The sequence below is a fragment of the Scyliorhinus torazame genome, chromosome 1 (genome assembly GCF_047496885.1).
Source record: "Scyliorhinus torazame isolate Kashiwa2021f chromosome 1, sScyTor2.1, whole genome shotgun sequence".
NCBI lineage: Eukaryota > Metazoa > Chordata > Chondrichthyes > Carcharhiniformes > Scyliorhinidae > Scyliorhinus > Scyliorhinus torazame.
This window is the reverse complement of record NC_092707.1, coordinates 26,617,039-26,641,989: the sequence shown is the minus strand read 5'-3', so window position 1 is coordinate 26,641,989 and position 24,951 is coordinate 26,617,039. Positions and strand designations below refer to the sequence as shown.

The 24,951-nt window shown below is 51.4% G+C and overlaps 1 protein-coding gene across 4 annotated transcripts in view; it reads left to right on the top strand.

The window, feature by feature from the left end:
* Positions 1 to 24,951, top strand: part of LOC140391704 (unconventional myosin-XVIIIb-like) — a 546,871-nt gene that overhangs the window by 90,377 nt on the left and 431,543 nt on the right. For all 4 annotated transcript variants that reach the window (XM_072476590.1, XM_072476756.1, XM_072476499.1 and 1 more), the window contains 3 exons: positions 3,291 to 3,489; positions 6,348 to 6,490; positions 21,091 to 21,191. In XM_072476590.1, the coding sequence (XP_072332691.1) occupies positions 3,291 to 3,489; positions 6,348 to 6,490; positions 21,091 to 21,191 (443 nt within the window). The remainder of the gene's footprint in view (positions 1 to 3,290; positions 3,490 to 6,347; positions 6,491 to 21,090; positions 21,192 to 24,951) is intronic.

Sequence of the window (24,951 nt, the reverse complement as noted above, 5' to 3'; positions counted from 1 at the left end):
CTTTGTCTCCAGCTCCTTCAAGGTCGCAAATCGACCTTCCAAAAACAAATCTTTTACTTCCGCCAGCCCTCGTTCCACCCAACCCCGAAACCTCGCGTCCACCCTCCCAGTCTCCAACCTATGGTTCCCTCAGATTGACATCATCTTCCCTCAGATTGACCCTCCCCTAGTGCTGCCGAAACTGCCTCCAAATTTTCAAAATGGCCACCACCACTGGGCTACCAGTATACCTCCCTGGGGTAATCGGGAGTGGCGCCGTTGTCAGTGCCCGCAACCCCGCCCCCTTACAGAAAACAGCCTCCAACGTCACCCACAACGCCCAGTCCCGTACCACCTGCACGCCCAAATACCTGAAGTGGGTTGGCGCCACCTGAAATGGTAAAACCCCCACGCACCCCCCTCCCACCTGACAGGAGAACATACAAAACACTCACTTTTCCTCTAAATTTAGCCTTCATCCGCATCTAGGTCCACCCTATATTCCACATCTCCCCCCCCCCACTTATCCCCTTATATTTTTCTGAGCACATCAGCCAAGGCCTCTGTTGTCAGCGCTAACTGAAGGGGGACATAGGGAAACCCTGCCTCATTCACCCTGCGATTCACCTGAGGAAGGAGCAGTGCTCCGAAAGCTAGTGTTTGAAACAAACCTGTTGGACTTTAACCTGGTGTTGTAAGACTTCTTACTGTGCTCATTCTGGAATACAAAAGAAAGTATCCTGAGTTCATCTTGTTTGTACGCACATTCACCCCCAGGCAACAACCTCACCCATGCCACAAACATAGGCCCAATCCCAAACCTCGCCAGTATCGCAAACAAATAGTTCCACTCCACAAGGTCAAACGCCTTCTCTGCATCCAACGCCATCACCACCTCCACCTCCTTCCCTTCAGCCGGAGAGAGCACCAAATTCAACAGGCGCCGCACATTAGACAACAAGTGTCTTCCCTTCACAAACCCTGTCCGCTCTCCTCCAATCACCTTCGGGAGGCACCCGCCAACCAAATCACTAACACCATTGCTAAAATCTTGGCATCCACGTTTAATAACAAAATCGTCTGTACGGCCCACAATCTGCTGGGTCCTTGTCCTTTTTTAGCAGAAAAGAGGTGGATGCCCATCCCATCGTCTCCGACAGGACCCCCTTCACCGCCGCATCCTCAAACATCGCCACCAACAACAGCGTCAACTTACCCAAGAACTTCTTACTCCACCGGGAAACCATCCAGCCCCGGTGCCTTACCTCCATCTTCCCTAACGCCACCCCCATTACTCAGTCCCCACTGACTCCTCCAGCACTGCCCTCGCCTCCTCTCCTACAATGGCGCACTCCAACTGTCCCAGAAACTCCCTCATGTCTGACTCATGAATCATAGATCATCCCAATTCGGGGTGTCTACACTAGCCAGCACCACCAACACCCCCCCCCCCCCCCCCCCTTCAGTGCACCCATCACTATTACGTACCTACCCCCATGATCGGCCACCACTTTCTCCATCTGAAACTTCACCCTCTTACCCACCGACACCGCTACCCCCCCTGGGCCCTGCGCTCGAAGCCCGAGTGAAATACCTGGCCTACCCAATCTCCAACCCCTTCCGCAGCGTCACCTGATCCTTCATTCTCAAATGAGTCTCCTTCAGCAGCACCACGTTGGCTTTCAAACTCTTTCCATGCAAGAAAACTCTCCTCGCGTCACCGGTCCCCGCAGCGCTCGCACGTTCCACGTCACCACCTGGACCAGGGGTCTCTCACCCGCCCCTCCTCCCGATCCCGTCGTACCTTACCCCTCGTTGCTGCCATACTGCCACCCCATCCGCAACCCCACTGCCACACCCTCTCAAAACCACCTCAACCAGTATCGCGTCCGCCCCCCCCCCCACCATTCACACCTCCCAGGCCCAGCTAAACCTGTTCAGACAGGTTCCAACAACCACGGCCCCTCCCCCCACCTTGCTCCCCATTCACCAGCCAACGTACATTTGCTAGTGAGGCATCTCCTGCCAGAGCCCCTTCCACCACACGGAAGAAACACCAACATCAATTCCCCCACACCCAACCCTACCAAACACCCAGCACAATCCAGTACACTAAACCCCTAATCCCCAAAACACGGACAGATCCCCACCCAAGTCCCCACAGATCCCAGTCCATAGACCCCTCCCACAAAAACACATAAAGACAAACAGCAATAATGTTAAAGAACAACATAACAGAAAAAGCAGAACAAAAACCGTCAAAGTCCAAACTCCGTTCAGTTCTAAGCCTTCCGTCTTCACAAACGCTTCCGCCTCCACCACCGTCTTGAAATAACCGTCTCTGCCGAGTAGACCATACCAAACCGGACGTTGCATTTATACGATGCCACCTTTGCCCGATCGAAGGCTGTCCGTCTCCTCACCCTCTCCGTCATGAGATCCTGTTATATACGTATACCACTCTCTTCCCACATCACCTCTCGTTTCGCCTTTGCCCATCTCAACACCTTCTCTTTCACCTGATAACTATGGAAACAGATGATCACAGTTATCAGCGGCTCATTCACCTTTGGTTTCGGCTGGAGTAACCGGTGGGCCCTATCCAACTCCTAGAGGGGTTCCCCCCCTTCCCCATCAGCTTGGCAAACATCTCCGCAAAGTACTCTGTAGGAATCTGGTCCTCCAGCCCCTTAGGCAAACCCACGATCCTCAAGTTCCACCTTTGTGACCTGTTCTCCAGGTCCTCCACTTTCAGTTTCAGCCCTCTATTAATCTCCATCACCTTCCGCAGCTCCTCCCCCATCGAGGTGAACTGGTGACTACGCTGCGACAATGCCTCCTCCACCTCCTTCATTTTCTCTCCTTGCTCCCGCACCACCGTCAAAGTCTTTGCCAGAGCCTCGTTCATCGGGGCTCGGGTCTCACCACTCCTTGAGCGAGGTCATCATCTCTGTCCCTCGCCTGTCGAAATGTTTCAAGAACAGCCGCTCAGACTCCACGGCCATCACCTGGGCCATCTTTCCCACTGTGATGGGCGTGGCTCCACCTAGCGAGTCTTCTCCCGCCATCTTTCATCCCGCTGTGCTCCTCACCATGCTCGACGGCGGACTCTCGCCCATCCCTTTTCCCCTGGATTCATTTTTTCCGGTTTTTGACATCCTTGAAGTACCTCGAACTTTCCCGCAAAACCTCACCTAAATCTTTCCCCTGGGTGCAAAGGGCCACAAACAATGGCTCTGGCATGAGCCACCAAACGTGCGACCGCCACCTAAGGGTCACTCATTTTTCTTTCATTTTCTTTGTACTTCCAGCTGTTCAAGGGTAAGAAGGACGGAATGCCACCCCATGTATTTGCTGTGGCGCAGAGAGCCTATTGGAATATGCTGATCCACCGAAAAGACCAGAGCATCATCCCGCTCGGGTGGAGTGGTGCAGGAAAGACGACAAGCTGTCAATCTGCTCTTGAGTACATAGTCGGAACGGCCGGCAGTGTGGGCACAACAGTGACAGGTGAAACCAGATCTTCCAACCTTTCCTCGAATATTGTCCTCCTTAAATTCCAAACCCTTTTGTTATTACGCTCAGGTTAAATTACCCTTCTTGCCAATTTTCTTCTCCTGCCAACCCATCTGTCCTGAAGGGTTGAGTGCGGCACAGTGGGAATGTCACTGGACTGGTAATCAAGGTGTCCAGACAAATGCACTCGGGATGTGGGTTCAAATCCCACCGCAGCAGCTGGGGGAATTGAAATGAAGGGCGCGATTCAGCGACCCCCATTGTGCCTGGCGTGGATCCGGGCACAACGGGTGAATCGCGCTGGCCCCAAATCGGGGTTCCACTCCGGTGGCCAGGCCGACAGCGGGTCACCCGACTTACCCCACCCTGCGTGATAATGAGGGTGAGATCCTGATCTGCATATTTAAATTAGCCGAACGGTTCAGTCAAGTAGCCGGATGCCAGATTTACCCGGTGCCCGGGACTCATTGGCCGCGCCTGGTAGACCCGCCAGGACGGCGGGTCTATGAATGGGGGGTGGGGGGTAGATCGGGGCTGCCGGTCAAAATGGTGCCCTGATCTGCGAGGAGCCTTTCCTGTTGCCGAGCTTCAGCTCGAAGTGCGGCCTTACCCAGGAGAAGCTCTCTGAGCCGAAAAACATCGGCAGAGTGCTTTTGGATAGCTGGGTGTTTCTCGTCGCTCCAGCCGCTTAACGTGTCTTTCAGCAGGCTTTAACTCTAGACTGCTGAATTGCGCCCTAAAGTAATAAAATCTGGAATTGAAATCTAGGGCGGGATTCTCCACGAACCGGCGGGCGGGATACTCCGGCGCCGGAATCCTCCGCACCTTGGCTAGGCCTTAGCCGGACTGTTTGGTGCCGCACTAGCCGGCACGGAAGGGTTTGGCGCCACGCCAACCGACGCCAAAGGGCCTCCGCCGGCCGGCGCGGGTTGACGCATGCGCGGGAGCACCAGCGTGTACTGGCGTCATCCCAGCGCATGCGCAGGGGGTTCTTCTCCGCACCGGCCATGGCGGAGGTTGAGAGCGGCCGCTGCGGAGGGAAAGAGTGCCCCCATAGCGCAGGCCCGCCCGCGGACCGGTGGGCCCCGATCGCGGGCCAGGCCACCGTGGGGGCACCCCCCCGGGGTCAGATCCCCCTGTGCTCCCCCGAGGACTCTGCAGGCCACCCGGGGCGCCTGGTCCCGCCAGTAAGGACCTGTTGTGATTCACGCCGGCGGGACCGGCCGAAAACGGGTGGCCACTCGGCCCATCGCGGGCCGGAGAATCGGCCAGCGGCTGGCGACCAGCGCAGCGTGAATCCCGCTCCCGCCAAAACCTCGCCGCCGGAGAATTCGGCAGCCGGTGTGGCGGGATTCACTCCGCCCCCTGGCGATTCTACTACCCGGCGGGGAGTCGGAGAATCCTGCCCCTCATCTCAGTAATGGTCACCATGAAACTATCATTGATTGTTCGAAAAACCCATCTGGTTCACTAATGTCCCTGAGAGAAGCCACTCATGGCTGACATGTGACTCCAGACTCACAGCAATATGGTTGACTCTTAACTGCCCCTCTGAAATGACCCAGCGAGCCACTCAGTTCGAGGGCAATTAGGGATGAGCAAAATATATTTTTTTAAAGATATTGGGGTTAATTTATTAATCAGGTCTAAAACTGGCACTGTGGATTAGTTGGCTGTTACAGACACCACCCATTATCCCATTGATTTCTATTATGGACGGCCAATCCATAATCCCACTAATATATTCGATCGGTAAATTGAAAATCTTCCCCATTAACCCCTCACGAGGTATTGATCTCCCACAAGTGTTCTGCTCAAGTGACCATTATTGACATGCATGCCTGAATCAGGCCTGCAACTTCCTCTCTTGAAGTTACTCCCACTGGTGGGACTTTAATGGAATAGGAATCATGCCCACCCTGACCTCGACCCAGTCAGAGGTAACTATACACGCAGAGTGATCCCCCCCACGGCCCCCGTCCCAATTTGTAACAGGTTCATACTGAGAGATGCAAAGTTTTGGATGGGGCCATCTACTATCTATAAAGAAGTTGGCTGTTGGGGGGATAGGAGATGATGAGGCCAAATTGAGGTCTTGTTCTTCGAGTTGGCGGTTCGTCATATCAATCGCTGCTGCAGTCCATCTCCGCTATCTTCCTCAGTCTCAAAAGCACAGAAACGGCAGTGTAGGAAATTAGCCTGCGTTCTGATATCATTTACAAATATTTTCCGATATCGTGTTAACCTTTCCTCTAATTAATACAAGGGATTGATTGTCAGAGCGGATTTGAATTCAGCCCCCCACAGGTGGGATGAGAGACTCACCTTTGGCTATGAGAACGCAAAGTGCAATGATTTGGGAATCTCTCAATTCGGTGAAAACTTGGCACAAAATTGGCGACCTCCTCCCGAGTGGATTAGATGGGAAGGGATGGGATTGCTGATGTCGGAAGGGGGAATGTCACTCGCGCCAGTGATGGTGAAGACATTCTGAAGATGCTTTGGAGGGAGATTTACTCTCTGGCAGTTTTTGTGCAGCTTGCAATATATTTGTAAAGAACTTGACTTTACCACCCAGAGAGAACCTTCCTGATTGTCGGGAGAAAGGTGAAGAAGGATCTTTGTGTTGCATTTAATGTACAAAACCTGACCTGGATGCTGGAAGTGGAAAGGTGAAAAACTGCCAATTATTCAAGGCATCAACCTAAGCAACCTCAACGTCAATGACCATAAAACTCAAGCCCTTCTCAAAACAAGTCATTGAGTCATGAAACTATCGGTGCAAAGAATATCTAAATTGTAAAATGCTAAGTTAGTTTGGAAATATAATTTTTTCCCCCATTTTTATTCAGTGGGGAAGATCCAGGCCATGTTCACCATTCTCCGAGCTTTTGGCACCATTTCCACCCCACAGAACAATGCCACAACTCGATTCTCAATGGTAGCATCATTGGACTTCAATCAAGCTGGGCGTGTGTCTGCAGCTCACCTCCAGGTAGAGTGAACCTCTCAATGGGAGAATACACCCGTTAAATGTGACGGAGGGCAGCAGGTGGGAAAAGGGGGAATTGGGATAACGCTGCTGCCTCAAATGATTCTCTCTGTTCACAGCATCTTTGTTTGAAAGAGCTTTGAGGTCTGTGGTGGAAGACAAGGAGGAAATATACAGCAGAGGAGAATATAAGATAAATCAATGCGCAATAGTGATGTGTTTTTCCATTGAGGTTTTACAAAACAGTAGTTGGGAGGAAGCAGCCAAAAGTGGAGAAAAGGAGTTTTGGGGCATTGAAGAGCCGAGAAAGAATTAACTGGCATTGTACAGTGAAGTTAGGTACAGCATGGATGACCCCCACCGGGTCGGAGAATTGCCGGGTGCCGGCGTGAATCCCGCCCCCGCCGTGTCCCGAATTCTCCGCCACCGGAGATTCGGCGGGGGCGGGAATCGCGCCGCGCCGGTCGGCGGTAATCGCGCTGGTCGGCGGGCCCACCTCCGGCGATTCTCCGGTCCGCGATGGGCCGAAGTCCCGCCGCTGTCAACCCACGCCAGCCGGCGTGGATTGAACCACCTGTTGAACGGCAGGACAAGGTGGCGCGGGTGGGCCCCGGGGTCCTGGGGGGGGGGGCACGGGGCGATCTGGCCCCGGGGGGTGCCCCCATGGTGGCCTGGCCCGCGATCGGGGACCACCGATCCGCGGGCGGGCCTGTGCCGTGGGGGCCCATCTGTGCCGTCAAGACCATGGCGAAGGCGGAAGAGACCCCCTCCACTGCGCATGCGCGGGGATGCCGTGAGCGGCTCCTGACGCTCCCGCGCATGCATCGCCTGGCGAAGTCATTTCCGCACCAGCTGGCGGGGCGGAAATCAGTCCAGCTCTGGCCTGGCCCCTCAAGGTGAGGGCTCGGCCCCTCAAGATGCGGAGAATTCCGCACCTTTGGGGCGGCGCGATGCCAGACTGATTCACGCCGTTTTTGGCGCCGGTCGGCGGACATCGCGCCGATTACGGAGAATCCCGCCCCATATCTTGGACTTATTTATTGTACAAGACACAAGGCACCAATTGCTTGCACGAGATTGGAATAACACGTTGTGAGTTCATTCATTCAGACAAGGCACATGAGAACAGTAATATATAGGGATAAAGCTTGAAGGTGACAGAGCTGTGTGTGTGTGCTCTGCTCAAGGCAACGGTGTAACTAAGACTGGATTACATGACACATTTTCCTTCTAGTGATATCATGCAGATATCCCTTAAAGGCACATTACAACATCCCCCTTTCTTTTTAAAGATACCCCCCTTTCTAAAGAAGAAAAACTATCTTCAATACAAGTTCATGTTTAGTTACCATTACATAAGTGCAAGGAACTGATGAATATATGACTCCCTAAAGTGTCAAGGTAATCTGCTGATACACCCAGATCTTGTGATGGTAGCCTTGTTGGGGGGTTTCTTTAATAGCTCAGAGTGATCTGTGGGGCTGTCATCCTCGGATGTTGTTCCTGGTTGCATGTGGGACCTTGTCCGAGAAGGAATAGGGCTATACAGTGGGCGAGGAGCTGGAATGGATGAGATTTGATCTCAGTTACACTTCACTGTTGCACTTTTTTGTGCCATGACTTCATAGGACCTTGGTTCCGAAAGAATTCTTGTCACCTCAACTGGTTACTACGTATATCCTGTGGGATCCGGGATACAAACCTGCTGTCCCAACTCTAAACTTGTCAATTCTGTGCCCACATTTTTAATGTGCAGATTGGCCACCTTCTCTTGTTGTTTAAAACATGGGGCGTCATTCTCCGACCCCCCGCCGGGTCGGAGAATGGCCGTTGGCCACCGCAAATCCCGCCCCCGCCCCCGCCGAAGTCTCCGGTACCGGAGATTGGGCGGGGGCGGGAATCGGGCTGCGCCGGTTGGCGGGACCCCCCGCTGGATTCTCCGGCCCAGATGGGCCGAAGTCCCGCCCAGAAATTGCCTGTCCCGCCGGCGTAAATCAAACCTGGTATTTACCGGCGGGACCAGGCGGCGTGGGCGGGCTCCGGGGTCGTGGGGGGGGCGCGGGGCGATCTGACCCCGGGGGTGCCCCCACGGTGGGCCTGGCCTGCGATCGGGGCCCACCGATCCGCGGGCGGGTCTGTGCCGTGGGGGCACTCTTTCCCTTCCGCCTCCGCCACGGCCTCCACCATGGCGGAGGCGGAAGAGACTCTCCCCACTGCGCATGCGCGGGAAACTGACAGCGGCCGCTGACACTCCCGCGCATGCGCCGCATTTCCGCGCCAGCTGGCGGGGCAACAAACGCCATTTCCGCCAGCTGGCAGGGCGGAAATCCCTCCGGCGTCGGCCTCGCCCCTCAATGTTGGGGCTAGGCCGCCAAAGATGCGGAGCATTCCGCACCTTTGGGCCGGCGCGATGCTCGTCTGATTGGCGCCGTCTTTGGCGCCAGTCGGCGGACATCGCACCGTTGGGGGAGAATTTCGCCCATTGTTCTAGTTTCTGAGAGAATAGAGTGGGTAAGAATAGGTAAACTGGTAAGCGCTGGTCTGCCAAAAATCAGCTCTGCCTATGATGGAAGTGTTGCACTGAAAGATCACGCTCTCAGATGTAACATTGCAATGTATAGATTTTGCTTGGTCTGTCCACGTTTGAGAATTAGAGATTTCAGCATGCAGATCATTCATTCAGCTTGGCTGTTAGATCTCAGGTAATGTTGAGAAGAAGGAGGGTGATCAATACTCCACTTTTAATTCTATCCTGAAATGGCTTACCAATAAATCTATCTGTAGTGATCACTCTCGGCCCATCACATCAACTCAAGGGAATGTGCTTAGCAGTTGTGCTTGACATATTTTACAATTGTTGAATAATAGGCTACTCGTACAATAGTCAACAATGACAACGTGCCATGGACATGGAAGAGGTCAGATGGAATTTGGACCAAGGATGGGTAGGGGCATCATGCAAAATGCGTAGTGCTTTGTGCTGACTTGGCATGTGTTCTTGACATGTCTCACACTTCTTAATGATGACTTAAGTATCATTGATCATAACTAGCCACTAGACTGTCACCCTTGCAAGTCTTCTCATCCAATCTCTACCCATGTGTGAGTGAGGAAGTTGTTGATGAATATCAGGGGCAAAATTCTCCCGAAACGGCGCGATGTCCGCCAACTGGCGCCCAAAACGGCGCCAATCAGACGGGCATCGCGCCTCCCCAAAGGTGCGGAATGCTCCGCATCTTTGGGGGCCGAGCCCCAACATTGAGGGGCTAGGCCGACGTCGGAGGAATTTCCGCCCCGCCAGCTGGTGGAAACGGTCTTTGTTGCCCCACCAGCTGGCGCGGAAATGACATCCCCGGGCGGCGCATGCGCGGGAGCGTCAGCGGCCGCTGACAGTTTCCCACGCATGCGCAGTGGAGGGAGTCTCTTCCGCCTCCGCCATGGTGGAGACCGTGGCGGAGGCGGAAGGGAAAGAGTGCCCCCACGGCACAGGCCCGCCCGCGGATCGGTGGGCCCCGATCGCGGGCCAAGCCACCGTGGGGGCACCCCCCGGGGCCAGATCGCCCCGTGCCCCCCCCAGGACCCTGGAGCCCGCCCACGCCGCCTTGTCCCGCCGTTCAAAAGGTGGTTTAATCCACGCCGGTGGGACAGGCAATTTAATCGGCGGGACTTCAGCCCATCCGGGCCGGAGAATCGAGCGGGGGGCCCGCCAACCGGCGCGGCCCGATTCCCGCCCCCGCCGAATAGCCGGTGACGGAGACTTCGGCAACCGGCGGGGGCGGGATTCACGGCAGCCCCTGGCGATTCTCCAACCCGGCGGGGGGTCGGAGAATGATGCCCCAGGTTGCAATGCTTCCTGAATGATGAATTGAAGAGGGCTCAGGGGAAGCCCTGGTAAACAAAGCCGTCCAAGAAGGAAATCGAAGGTTGGTGACTCCATGTTGAGGGCCTGAGTCCTCGTTGATTACCAGTGCTTCTCAAGAGGCCTCATTACTTAAAGCCTTTATCTGCAACCCTTTACCTACTTTTTAACTTAACTGGTACCTCGTCCTGCCCCTGTGCCCTGTCAGGGTCTCTTCTTGGGACTTATCCCAGTCCTCTGTCTGCAATACATATCTTCACTGGCGCTCCATTACCAGTCACATGACCTGGGTTTCTTACACAGATCGACTGGGCCCAAAAATACCCCAAAATGCAGAACTGCGCATGTGTAGCCAATTCTCGGTCTGCACATGAATGAAAGCTCCAAGGGTTGGGAGCAGTTCTGTTCTGTTTGGCGAGACCAGAGAGCTGAATTTGTACTTGTGAGTTGGTACTTGAGTGCATACTCGGGAATGTAGGGGTGCATAACTTCGGAAGACAAGATTGACACCCTGCGAGGTGAGCGAGTGTTTTTATTTAAAGTGTTTTGTTCTGGTCCAGGGCTTAGAAACTCCAAAGTATATTATGAAGTTCACCTGACCTACAACCTTTATGTTGAATTTGACTAGGTTGAGCACAAGAGCCTTCACTGCAGGTGTGATTTATCAGACTTCCTAGACACTTTAATCAAAACAAGGTTTATTGTAAGAATGTCGTTAACAATAATACACATAAACACATCAAGAATTTTTATCAATTACAAATGTAAAGACACCACACAGATACATAATCTATGTACATAACTCTTAATGAATTCCCCCTTAGCTGTTCCAATTCAATAACAAAATCCGGAGTGTGGCTACTACCATTGGGCTTCTTGAGTGTTTGGTCAGGAGGTGATGGGAGAGCAGCTATGGCTAGGGCTCAGAGGGATTCCCCTATACAGGATCTCTCCTCCATCTTCACCCACTCTGCTCCCGGTTCCTTCACCCATACCCTTGCACTTTCTGCTGTGGCTGCCCAATGTTAGAACTATAGGTGTGGTTCCCCCCCCGCCCTCCCCACACACACAGACAGAAATGCCATGCTTAGTTTGTCTACCGTTTGGAAGAAGGCCTTGGGGATGTAGATTGGGAGGGATCTGAACAAGAAGAGGAACCTGGGCAGCACGTTCATTTTGATCGTCTGCACTCTCCCTGTGAGGGAGAGCGGGAGTATGCCCCACCCCACGGGTAGCACGGTAGCATTGTGGATAGCACAATTGCTTCACAGCTCCAGGGTCCCAGGTTCGATTCCGGCTTGGGTCACTGTCTGTGCGGAGTCTGCACATCCTCCCCGTGTGTGCGTGGGTTTCCTCCGGGTGCTCCGGTTTCCTCCCACAGTCCAAAGATGTGCAGGTTAGGTGGATTGGCCATGATAAATTGCCCTTAGTGTTGGGTGGGGTTACTGGGTTATGGGGATAGGGTGGAGGTGTTGACCTTGGGTAGGGTGCTCTTTCCAAGAGCCGGTGCAGACTCGATGGGCCAAATGGCCTCCTTCTGCACTGTAAATTCTATGATACTTCTATGATACTGCAGGTCACTTTTGACTTCCTCCACCTGACGTGTCAGGTTCCATTTGTGGATCTGTGTCCAGATGTGGGCTATTTGGATCCCCAGGTCGCAGAATTTAGTCTAGACCTGTTTGATCGACAGTCCCCCCAGCTCTGTCTCTCTCCTCCCCTGCGGCTCACCAGGAAGATCTCACTTTTGCTCAGGCTAAGCCTGTAACCCGAGAAGGTTCCAAACTCCTTTAAGAGTTTCATTATCCCTTCCATGTTGGCCCGGGGGTTCGAGATGTAGAGGAGCAGATCAACCGTGCAGAGTGAGACTCTATACTCTCCATCCCTTCACCGTTCTGAGGGTGATCACCAGTGGCTCGATTGCCAGAGCAAACAGCAGCAGGGAAGGTGGGCATCCCTGCCTCATGCCTCTGTGGAGCTGAAGGTATTTAGAGCTGGTGGTGTTGGTCCATGCACCCGCCATGGAAATGATAAAATGAAATGAAAATCGCTTATTGTCATAAGTAGGCTTCAAATGAAGTTACTGGGAAAAGCCCCTAGTCGCCACATTCCGGCGTCTGTTCAGGGAGGCTGGTACGGGAATTGAACCGTGCTGCTGGCCTGCCTTGGTCTGCTTCCAAAGCCAGCGATTTAGCCCTGTGCTAAACCAGCTCAGTGGGAGCACTGTGCAGAGGTTTCACCCAGGAGGTGAACCCTGGTCCGAACCCAAATCACTCCAATACCTCTATGAGGTACTGCCACTCGACTCTGTCGAAAGTCTTTTCTGCGTCCAGGGAGATGATCACTTCTGGTGTTCTCTTCCCGGCTGGGGTCATTATCACATTCAGCAGGTGCCTTTTGTTCGATGTTAGCTGCCTGCCCTTGACAAAGCCTGTCTTGAGCAGTGAGATGGGCCTATAGGACCCACACAAAATTCAGTCTTTGTCCTTTCTGGGTATCAGCGATATTGAGGCTATTGCCAGTGTCGGTGGCAGGTGCCCATAACATATCGAGTCAGCTGCATGGAATTAATACTCGCCACGGCTTCTCCCAGTTCTAACGGTGCTTCCGGACCCATTCTCTTCTCTTCCCCGACAACCGGCATGTCCAATCCATCGAAGAACTGCTTCATCCTGAGTCCCCCTCCATTCCGGGGGGGGGGGGGGCTCGGATGTGTACAGCTCCCGATAGGAGGTTGTGAAGGCCACGTTGGCCTTTTACGGCGTGGCGATAGTCTGCCACTGCTGTCCCTAACTTGGGCTATCTCCGTCGTGGCTGTCTGCTTTCTCAGCTGATGAGCCAGCAGGTGGCTGACTTTGTCTCCATGGTCGTAGAAGGATCCCCCGTGTCTGGCGAAGCTGGTGCACTCCTTTCCCAGCGGAGAGCAGGTCAAAGTCCATTTGCAACTTCTTGCTCTCTGCCAGCTCTCTGGCCAGGGCCGTGGTGTATCGCCAGTCTACTTCCAGTATGGAGCCAACTAGCTGTTGCCGAGCCCCCCTCACCTTCCTATCTTTGCGTGCTTTGTAAATGATTATTTCCCCCCTTATCACTGCCTTCAGCGCCTCCCAGAATGCGGCGGGTGAGACCGTCCCATTCTGGTTGTTGGTAGCGTACCAATCTATCCCTTGTGATATACGTTCGCTGAATACCTTATCGGTCAGGAAGGCTGCGTCCAGCCTCAATGGGTCGATCTCAGCCCGTCTCCAACCTCACATCCGCGTTGATCCTTGTGTAGACCCTGTGCACCTGGGAGAAGAAGGACGGTGGCATAGTGATTAGCACTGCTACCCCACTGCCCCAAGGACCTGGGTTCAATTCTGCCTTGGGTGACTATCTGTGTGGAGTTTGCACGTTCTCCCCATATCTGTGTGGGTTTCCTCCGGGTGCTCTGGTTTCCTCCCACAGTCCAAAGATGTGCAGGTTAGGTGGATTGGCCACGATAAATTGTCCCTTAGGGTCCAGGACTGTGCGGGTTAGGTGGGGGTACGGGGTTACAGGGATAGGTTGGGAGTCTGGTAAGGCTGCTCTTTCAGAGGGTCCATGCAGACTCGATGGGCCGAATGGCCTCCTTCTGCACGGCAGGCGTTCTATTCTCTGAACTCCTTCTCTCCTGGGTGTGTGAACCTCCATGGGTCCACTGCCCCCATCTGTTCCATGAAGTTCCTTCGTCATGTTTGACTTATTCTCCGATTTGGGGCTTGATCGGTCTGTCTGTGTATCCTGTACGCAGTTAACGTTTGATGGCATCCTTGAGCTCTTGGAGTTCCTGTGTTAGGAATTCCCTTCATTCTTTCATGGGAAGTAACCCGGCAGATGTTCTGGTGGTCTATCTGTTCTGGTGTGGCCTGGACCTCGTCACCCCACACGTTTGCCGTCGCCTCAGTCTTTCTTTCCAGGCACCTGCTGCCTCTGCTGCTTCTTCGATTCCTTGGGTTGCTGAGAGTTGGCATGTTCCTTTCACTGTGGTGGTGTTGGAGGAGGCTGGTGGGGGTTCCAGGGTTTAGCAGGAGCTATTTTGGGTTAAAAGTGCTTAATTTTGAGATTCCAAGAGCTCAGCACATCTCCGTCACTGGAATGACGGAGATTTGTGGAAGTAGTTAATGAAAAATGAATGAAAATGAAAATCGCTTATTGTCACAAGTAGGCTTCAAATGAAGTTACTGTCAAAAGCCCCTAGTCGCCACATTCCGGCGCCTGTTCGGGGAGGCTGGTACGGGAATTCCCAAGTTAGCTATTTGAAGGTGAAGATAGGAATTCCTCATAAGGGAGGCTGTGTTTCAGTGAGATTGGTTGACTCACAGTGTTACTGACATCTGGGTGGGTTGTTGAGGAATCCATGGACTCTGTCTTGGTTGCATTTGCCATTTATTGTGCAGGCATAGAGGTCTACAGCAGGGAAAAGGCCCTCCGATCTATCATGGGAGAGCTGGTCAAAAACAACTATCTAGCTATTCTAATCATATTTTTCAGCACTTGGTCCATAGCCTTGTGTGCCTTGGCATTGAAAATGCACACCTAAATATTTCTTAAATGTTAAGAGGGTCTCTCCTCCACAACACTTTCAGACAGCGAGTTCCAAACTCCCACCACCATCTGGGTAAAAAAGGATTTTCCTCACATCCCCTCTAGACCTCCTGCCTCACACCTTAAATCTACGCCCCCTGGTCATTAATCCCTCCACCAAGGGGAAAATTTCTTCCTGTCTACTCTATCTATCCCCTCATAATTTTATATATCTCAATCATGTCCACCCTCAGTCTCCTCTGCTCCAAGGAAAACAACCCCAGTCTATCCACCCTCTCAAAATAGCTAACACTCTCCAGCCCAGGCAACATCCCGGTAACTTTCCTCTGCACCCTTTCCAGTGCTATCACATCCCTCCTATAATGTGGATTCCAGAACTGCACACAATACCCGAGCTGTGGCCTAACCAACATTTTATACAATTCCAGAATAACCTCCCTGCTCTTAAACTCTTTGCCTTGTTGAATAAAGGCAAGTATACCGTATGCCGCCTTAACCACTGTAAACGTAAAGCTAAAATCACCATAGTCCCAGATGACCACAGGCTGCTTTCCCCTTTGAGGGGGAGAGCTGCCTGGTGGTGATTTAACTTGAGGATCACCACACCTCAGGCGAGGGGCAAGGTTGAGAAGGTAGAGCCTTCATGAATAACCACTGTATCACCCGCTCTTCTACCTTAAGGGACCAGCGTACAGACACACCAAGATCCCTCTGATCCTCAGTGCTTCCCAGGGTCCTGCCGTTTTTGTGTATTCCCTTGACTTGTTTATCCTGCCCAAGTGCATCACCTCACACTTCACCGGATTGAATTCCAGTGTGGTGTCTGTTGATGCACATGCACATCACATGAACTCTGAATGTAGAATATATTGCAATTTGTTTTATCTTTCTGACCTAGGACAGTAATGTTTGTTCAAACCTGTGGAATCTAGTGATTTTACTCACTCTGTGCGGAGTCTGCACGTTCTCCCCACGTCTGCGTGAGTTTCCTCCGGGTGCTCCGGTTTCCTCCCACATGTCCCGAAAGACGTGCTTGTTAGGTGAATTGGACATTCTGGATTCTCCCTCTGTGTACTCGAACAAGCGCCAGAATGTGGCGACCAGGGGATTTTCACAGTAAATTCATTGCAGTATTAATGTAAATACTTGTGAGAATAAAGCTTATTATTGAATGTCTCGAGTATCAAACTTTGTTTATTGAAACAAATAGTTACTCGTGCCTAACTAAATCTTACCAAAAACCTATGGGTCTGGTCAAGGATATTGGGCGTCATTCTCCGACCTCCCGCCGGGTCGGAGAATCGCCGGGGGCTGCCGTGAATCCCGCCCCTGCCGGTTGCCGAAGTCTCCGGCACCGGAGATTCGGCGGGGGCGGGAATCGGGCCGCGCCGGTTGGCGGGCCCCCCCGCTCGATTCTCCGGCCCAGATGGCCCGAAGTCCCGCCGATAAATTGCCTGTCCCGCCGGCGTAAATTAAAGCACCTATTTACCGGCGGGACAAGGTGGCGTGGGCGGGCTCCGGGGTCCTGGGGGGGGCGCGGGGCGATCTGACCCCGGAGGGTGCCCCCACGGTGGCCTGGCCCGCGATCGGGGCCCACCGATCCGCGGGCGGGTCTGTGCCGTGGGGGCACTCTTTCCCTTCCGCCTCCGCCACGGTCTCCACCATGGCGGAGGCGGAAGAGACTCCCTCCACTGCGCATGTGCGGGAAACTGTCAGCGGCCGCTGACGCTCCCGCGCATGCGCCGCCCGGGGATGTCATTTCCGCGCCAGCTGGCGGGGCAACAAAGGCCGTTTCCGCCAGCTGGCGGGGCGGAAATTCCTCCGGCGTCGGCCTAGCCCCTCAATGTTGGGGCTCGGCCCCCAAACATGCGGAGCATTCCGCACCTTTGGGGCGGCGCGATGCTCGTCTGATTGGCGCTGTTTTGGGCGCCAGTCGGCGGACATCGCGCCGTTTCGGGAGAATTTCGCTCCTTATATTTGCATGCATTCAGCTGAGTTTAGATGTAAACTGAATTCATGTCACAATCTGTGTGGAGTCTGTTTAGAATGGGGCCATTGGCTGCACTCTAAGCTTCTGTGCTACTGGTCCTTGATCAATAAATGTTCATGCACTGGGCTGTTGCAATAGACACCTTGCTCGGCTTCACTCTACTGGCTTAGCTTATTCCCCCATGTCAGTTTGGATTAGGTACTGTTGCTCGATTAATAATGTTGGTGAACCACAAGCATTCCCTTATATCGATCAAATGACCACACAACCAGTTAGTTAGTCCAAAAGATGGTTTATTTACATACACAAGAGTTACCTCGACATGCAAACACAATATCTACGACACGTTAAACTACACCTATCAACTACAATAACCTATACTTAACTTCAGGGCGACCGGCACTGTGCAAATGGATAAGGCCTTTATGTGGATTTCACTTGGCTGGTTCGAAGAAAGTGGCTCTGTCTCTGCTGGGCTCATTCGTCAGGCAGCGATCATTGGTCTTGAACTTGGCTGGCTGTTCCTGCTGCAATTGGGCTGGCACAGGCCAGATCCAAAAGAGACAGAACACATGGCTGTGCTCTCTTTTATCCCTCTGGGATTTTGCGTTCTTTGGGGTGGTCCTTAACCTTGGACCCAATAGTTCGACAGGGCTCTGATCACTGTCTTCGATTTCGGCCACTAAAGGGGCGGGTGCCATGGTAGCTGGGCGGGTCCTTAGCGGTCATTGACCTTGGCAATTGGGTTTCTGAGTAAAGGGAGTGGCGCCGATTGCTTGATTGGAGTTCTGGGAAAATGGGCCATTGAAATGCAAACGAGCGGGTTTTCGATCAGGCCTGGTTACCTATGTTTCAGATACGCATAGGCTCTGTATCTGTCTGTGTCCTGGGTTGGCCATAATTCCCATGGTCCTTTGTAGGTTGCCATCTTAGATGGCTACAGTACTAGCATGCCCACCTCGAGGGCAGAGGGTTATGGGCTGAATTTTACGCCTTATTCACCATCATATTTGAAGACAGGTTGGAGTGGGGAGAACACATAAAATAAAGTTTGTTGCGAACCCACTGCCTTCTCACCCACCCCTGACCTGTCCCCTATATTGTCGGCCGCAGGAATGGCATCAGGCAGCCCACTCATCCTTAGGCCTATTGAGGCCCTTCAATGAACAATTAATGGTCACTTAACATAGAGAACATAGAACATTACAGCGCAGTACAGGCCCTTCGGCCCTCGATGTTGCGCCGACCTGTGAAACCACTCTAAAGCCCATCTACACTATTCCCTTATTGTCCATATGTCTATCCAATGACCATTTGAATGTCCTTAGTGTTGGCGAGTCCACTACTGTTGCAGGCAGGGCATTCCACGCCCTTACTATTCTCTGAGTAAAGAACCTACCTCTGACATCTGTCTTATATCTATCTCCCCTCAATTTAAAGCTATGTCCCCTCGTGCTAGACATGACCATCCGAGGAAAAAGGCTCTCACTGTCCACCCTATCCAATCCTCTGATCATCTTGTATGACTCAATTAAGTCACCTCTTAACCTTCTTCTCTCTAACGAAAACAGCCTCAAGTCCCTCAGCCTTTCCTCATAAGATCTTCCCTCCATACCAGGCAATATTCTGGTAAATCTCCTCTGCACCCTTTCCAATGCTTCCACATCCTTCCTATAATGCGGCGACCAGAATTGCACGCAATGCTCCAAATGCGGCCGCACCAGAGTGTTGTATAGCTGCAACATGACCTCATGGCTCCTAAACTCAATCCCTCTACCAATAAAAGCTAACACACCGTACGCCTTCTTAACAACCCTCTCAACCTGGGTGGCAACTTTCAGGGATCTATGTACATGGACACCGAGATCTCTCTGCTCATCCACACTGCCAAGAATCTTACCATTAGCCCAGTACTCTGTCTTCCTGTTATTCCTTCCAAAATGAATCACCTCACACTTTTCTGCAATCAACTCCATTTGCCACCTCTCAGCCCAGCGCTGCAGCTTATCTATGTCCCTCTGTAACTTGTAACATCCTTCCGCACTGTCCACAACTCCACCGACTTTAGTGTCATCTGCAAATTTACTCACCCATCCTTCTACGCCCTCCTCCAGGTCATTTATAAAAATGACAAACAGCAGTTGCCCCAAAACAGATCCTTGTGGTACACCACTAGTAACTGGACTCCAGTCTGAACACTTCCCATCAACCACCACCCTTTGTCTTCTTCCAGCTAGCCAATTTCTGATCCAAACTGCTAAATCACCCTGAATCCCATGCCTCTGTATTTTCTGCAGTAGCCTACCATGGGGAACCTTATCAAACGCTTTACTGAAATCCATATGCACCACATCCACTGCTTTACCCTCATCCACCTGTTTGGTCACCTTCTCAAAGAACTCTATAAGGTTTGTGAGGCACGACCTACCCTTCACAAAATCGTGTTGACTATCTCTAATCAAATTATTCCTTTCCAGATGATTATACATCCTATCTCTTACAAACCTTTCCAAGATTTTCCCCACAACAGAAGTAAGGCTCACTGGTCTATAGTTACCGGGGTTATCTCTACTCCCCTTCTTGAACAAGGGGACAACATATCTATAGAAAGCTTTAGGGTTATCCTTGATCCTACCTGCCAAAGACTTCTCATGTCCCCTCCTGGCTCTTCTTAGCTCTCTCTTTAGGTCCTTCCAAGCTAACTTGTAATTCTCGAGTGCCCTAACTGAACCTTCATGTCTCATCTCTACATAAGTACTTAAGGACCACATTCTGCCTCTGCTGCTATTTTCTTGTCTGCAGGCAAGGGGCAAGGAATCTGACCAGCCCAGCAACCTTCAGTGCACAGGTTAAATGAAGGCAGGAAGGTATATCGCCTTTGAGGGGATCCCCCTGAGATGGTCTCTTCAGTGTCCCGGATGGTTTAGGTTTGAAGTATTGTGCTACTAAGGTTACCAATTCTTCCAAAGTCTTATTGTCCGGAGCTTTGGGACATGTAAGGCTCTTTATCATCCATAAGTATGTGCTCCACAGGTGGTCAGCAATATTACTGTCCGTCGATCACTATCTATGATAGTGTTCACCCAGAAAAAGTAATGCATGCGTTCTGTGTACATTGTCCAAACCTCGATGCTCGCGTCGAACAGGTCCGATCTTCCAAACAAAGGCATTTTTGTGTTAGAAAAAAAAATACCCAACCTCAGACAAGCAATGGAAAGATGATGGTTGTATGTCTGATGCCATAGCAGCGTCGACAGTAATCCAGTTTTACCCTCATCGCCAGTTTTGTAGGCCACGGATGAGTCCGAATCGAGTAGTTAAAGAAAACTATGTTTATTGCAAAGCAATTATATTTACAATATACACCATATCCCAGCCGGGTCTGCTCTGTCGGATCCATACCTGGCCAAATTTATGTAAAACTCAATGATAAATGTCCTCGGACTTCCCTCCTCCTTAACGGGAGAGACCGTACTCGGTGAGACTCATGCGGAGACTTTTGCTCCAACTCCGTAAGTCTTGTGCGTGTTATAAACTCCAGTACAGTGCTAAGTATATGTTGCACTGTTAGAGGTCCTTCAGATGTGGCACAAAACCATTGTACTTGCTTATCAAGGTCCAGACGATGTTGAAAAGCTGTAAAGAGTTTGTATTATGGAAGGATTTCCTCAAATAGGTCAAAGACTCTTCTTCATCTTAACCTATATAATTCTAACCCTGAATTCCATTCATAACTTAGATAATTTTACATCGCAACTCTATGGGCTTCAAAGCAACTTTTTGTATTATCTTTCCTTTAGATTAAAGACATTTTTCTCCTTTTTTTGTTCTAATGTGGAAAATTATTTGATGAAAGATACTCATCACTGAGGTCAATCTTTACTCAGTTCCGCATTTATTTACAGTGTTAAACATTACAAGCGTATGCCTCCTAGCTCAGCCACACGACAGCTGCAATAGGTGTCTCTTCACAGGTGCTCAGGTGAAACTCCTTTTAATGGCTACATTCTGCATACAATTATACCCAATTGTGGTACACCCCTCCCTCCCATCCCCCTCCACAATGAATGGCTACAATTGTGAGCATGTGATACAATACTGAGCATCACCATGTCCTACTGCTGCACACGTACAAACACACACACTTACTATTTTTATTTCTTTATTATTAAATGTATTTCTTTTTTTTAGACAATGCTACTGGAGCGAATTCATGTGGCCCCGCAGTCAAATTGTGAGGGAACGTTTAACGTCTTCCGCCAGATGTTGGCTGGCTTGGATCTATCTTTCAGGTAAAGTGTGGACTTGTCTTTTCTGCTCGGAAAGAATGGGCTCCGTTTTCTCCCTCCCACTCCCATTGCGAATGCCTCGCTCGCTGCTGAAGTACTTAATATGAATTAGAAGCAGGAGGCCACTCGGCCCCTCGAGCCTGCTCCGCCATTCAGTAAGATCGTGGCTGATCTGATTGTGACCTCAACCCCACATTCCTACCGACCCCCGATAACCTTTCACCCCGCTTGCTTATCAAGGATCTATCTAGCTCTGCCTTCAAAATATTCAAAGACTCTACTTCCACCCCCTATTCAGGAAGCGAGTTCCAACGACTCACCACCCTCTGAGAGAAAGGAATTCTCCCCATCTCTGTCTTAAATGAGCAACCCCTTATTTTTAAACAGTGACCCCAGTTCTCGATCTCCAAGAAGAGGAAACACCCTCTCCACATCCGCCCTGTTAATACCTCTCAGGACCTTAAAGGTTTGAATCAAATCACCTCTTTTAAACTCCAGCTGCTACGAACCTGTCCTGTCTAACCTTTCATAGAACATAGAAAAATACAGCACAGAACAGGCCCTTCGGCCCACGATGTTGTGCCGAACCTTTGTCCCAGATTAATCATAGATTATCATAGAATTTACAGTGCAGAAGGAGGCCATTCGGCCCATCGAGTCTGCACCGGCTCTTGGAAAGAGCGCCCTACCCAAGGTCAACACCTCCACCCTATCCCCATAACCCAGTAACCCCACCCAACACTAAGGGCAATTTTGGACACTAAGGGCAATTTAGCGTGGCCAATCCACCTAACCTGCACATCTTTGGACTGTGGGAGGAAACCGGAGCACCCGGAGGAAACCCACGCTGGCACGGGGAGAACGTGCAGACTCCACACAGACAGTGACCCAAGCCGGGAATCGAACCTGGGACCCTGGTGCCGTGAAGCAACAGTGCTAACCACTGTGCTGGTGTGCCGCCATTTGTTTAGATAAGCATGGCCAGGTGTAACTTATCTTGTTTCAAACTGGCGGCACAAAGAAAACAGACATCGGCATTCTAAAACTTGCAGTTGAGGAAGTGTTTAGTGGATAAATGCATGATTGAGACAAGGTTCTCAGGAAGGCCTAACATTCTGCAGCTACAGTCGAAATGGAGTTAGCTGCTCTCCGTCAGGTTATAATGGGGAAGTTGGAGTCATGTATGACTTGGTGATATTATACCAGATGGGAGACAATTGGGTGCCATTTCAGTGTTTCAGCTCCTGGACGCCAACCATTGCTGAACATGGACCAGTGTACGTGTCTGTTGGTTTGCTACTGAGTCAGGAACTGAAGCACAAGGCAGACACTCCAGTGCAGTACTGAGGATATGCCGCACTGCCTCACCCTGTGTGTGAGATATTAAGCTGAAGTCATGTCTCCTCTCAGGTGGCTGTTAAAGGTTCCAGAGTGGGATTTAATGCTCGAGGAGGGTACAGGTCTACTGACTGAGAAACCAGTGGGAACCCACATTCTCGGGAAGCCCGGTGGTAGTTCTAGGGACTCAGGCAATGAGCTGGACAGTATCGAGCCTCCCATCGGATTAAGACCCCTGAACTGTCTGGGAATCCCACCCCCGAAACCTGCCACCCAATCAGACAGCTCTCCAGTACTGGCAGGGCCACAGACAGAGGTGGCCAAGCTAGCAGGACACTGGGGCTTTCACTAGGGATCAATGCTGGGTCTCTGGAGAAGGGTAAGTGGGAAGTGTGGGGGCACCAGGGAGCGGGCAGCAGGGTGGCAGGTGCCTTCCCATGGGCACCCCTCCCTTCCCAATGCCGGATTCCTTGTTTGGGCATAAGAGTTCCTGTGGATGAGGAGCCCCCCCCCCACTCCCAGTAGGCCAGAGCCAAGCCTTACAGAGTTTGCTGGATGGCCTTTCTCAGGTGGTGCATTCCTAACCCGCCACTGGCAGAATATCAGCTATTTAAGGGCCTCAATTGGTGTCCAGGCGGGAAGGCCGCCCTCCATCCTTCCTGCCCAGAGCTTGGATGGCTGGGAATTGTTGGGCGAGAGTGGTATCTCCAAACCGCGCATCCTCGCTCTATCAAATGGCCATCGCACTTCCAAACATACCTCCAGGTGTGGGGGCATTAATTCTGTCCCAAGTCAATATTTCAAAGGAAAGCAATGTTGGTGTGCTGGGCAAAATTTATCCTTCATTGAATATCACTAAAAGAGATGGTCTGTCCATTAACACAATGCTGTTTGTCGGACCTTGCTGTGTAAACATTGGTTGCTGTGTTTCCTGCACGGCTTCAATGACTATTCAATGATTTGTAGTATATATAAATGATTTGGAGGAAAATGTAACTGGTCTGATTAGTAAGTTTGCAGACGACACAAAGGTTGGTGGAATTGCGGATAGCGATGAGGACTGTCTGAGGATACAGCAGGATTTAGATTGTCTGGAGACTTGGGCGGAGAGATGGCAGATGGAGTTTAACCTGGACAAATGTGAGGTAATGCATTTTGGAAGGGCTAATGCAGGTAGGGAATATACAGTGAATGGTAGAACCCTCAAGAGTATTGAAAGTCAAAGAGATCTAGGAGTACAGGTCCACAGATCACTGAAAGGGGCTACACAGGTGGAGAAGGTAGTCAAGAAGGCATACGGCATGCTTGCCTTCATTGGCCGGGGCATTGAGTATAAGAATTGGCAAGTCATGTTGCAGCTGTATAGAACCTTAGTTAGGCCACACTTGGAGTATAGTGTTCAATTCTGGTCGCCACACTACCAGAAGGATGTGGAGGCTTTAGAGAGGGTGCAGAAGAGATTTACCAGAATGTTGCCTGGTATGGAGGGCATAAGCTATGAGGAGCGATTGAATAAACTCGGTTTGTTCTCACTGGAACGAAGGAGGTTGAGGGGCGACCTGATAGAGGTATACAAAATTATGAGGGGCATAGACAGAGTGGATAGTCAGAGGCTTTTCCCCAGGGTAGAGGGGTCAATTACTAGGGGGCATAGGTTTAAGGTGAGAGGGGCAAAGTTTAGAGTAGATGTACGAGGCAAGTTTTTTACGCAGAGGGTAGTGGGTGCCTGGAACTCACTACCGGAGGAGGTAGTGGAGGCAGGGACGATAGGGACATTTAAGGGGCATCTTGACAAATATATGAATAGGATGGGAATAGAAGGATACGGACCCAGGAAGTGTAGAAGATTGTAGTTTAGTCGGGCAGTATGGTCGGCACGGGCTTGGAGGGCCGAAGGGCCTGTTCCTGTGCTGTACATTTCTTTGTTCTTTGTTTGTTGACTATACGTCATAAAGCACTTTGGGAAGTCCACGTCTGGAAAGGTGCTGCAGAAACACAAGTCTGGTTACCTCCAATGGTGTTTTCACCCCATCCTTCTAGTAACGTATTCATTGCTTGCATTTTGAGAGTGAAATTGTAAAATAACCATCAATGGAATGGAATTAAACAGTGAATGGATTATGCAGTAATTGGCCACATGATGGCAGTACGAGGCAGCAGAAGCTCAGTCAAAAACATCATCCTTGTGTTTAACCTTAGCGGTGAACATGCAATGTCAACCCTCCAGGGAGTTATTGCTCTGTGTCACGTAATGCTTACAATCAAACTTACTTCTCCCCACTTTTCCTCCTTTAATGTCCAACCAAATCCCTCGTCAGTGTTCCTTGAGCCTTCAGCTTGTGTCAATGAATTATAAAATCTCTACAATGTAGAAGGAGGCCTTTCAGCCCATCTATCAAGAACACCCTCCCCTGGCCCACTCCAC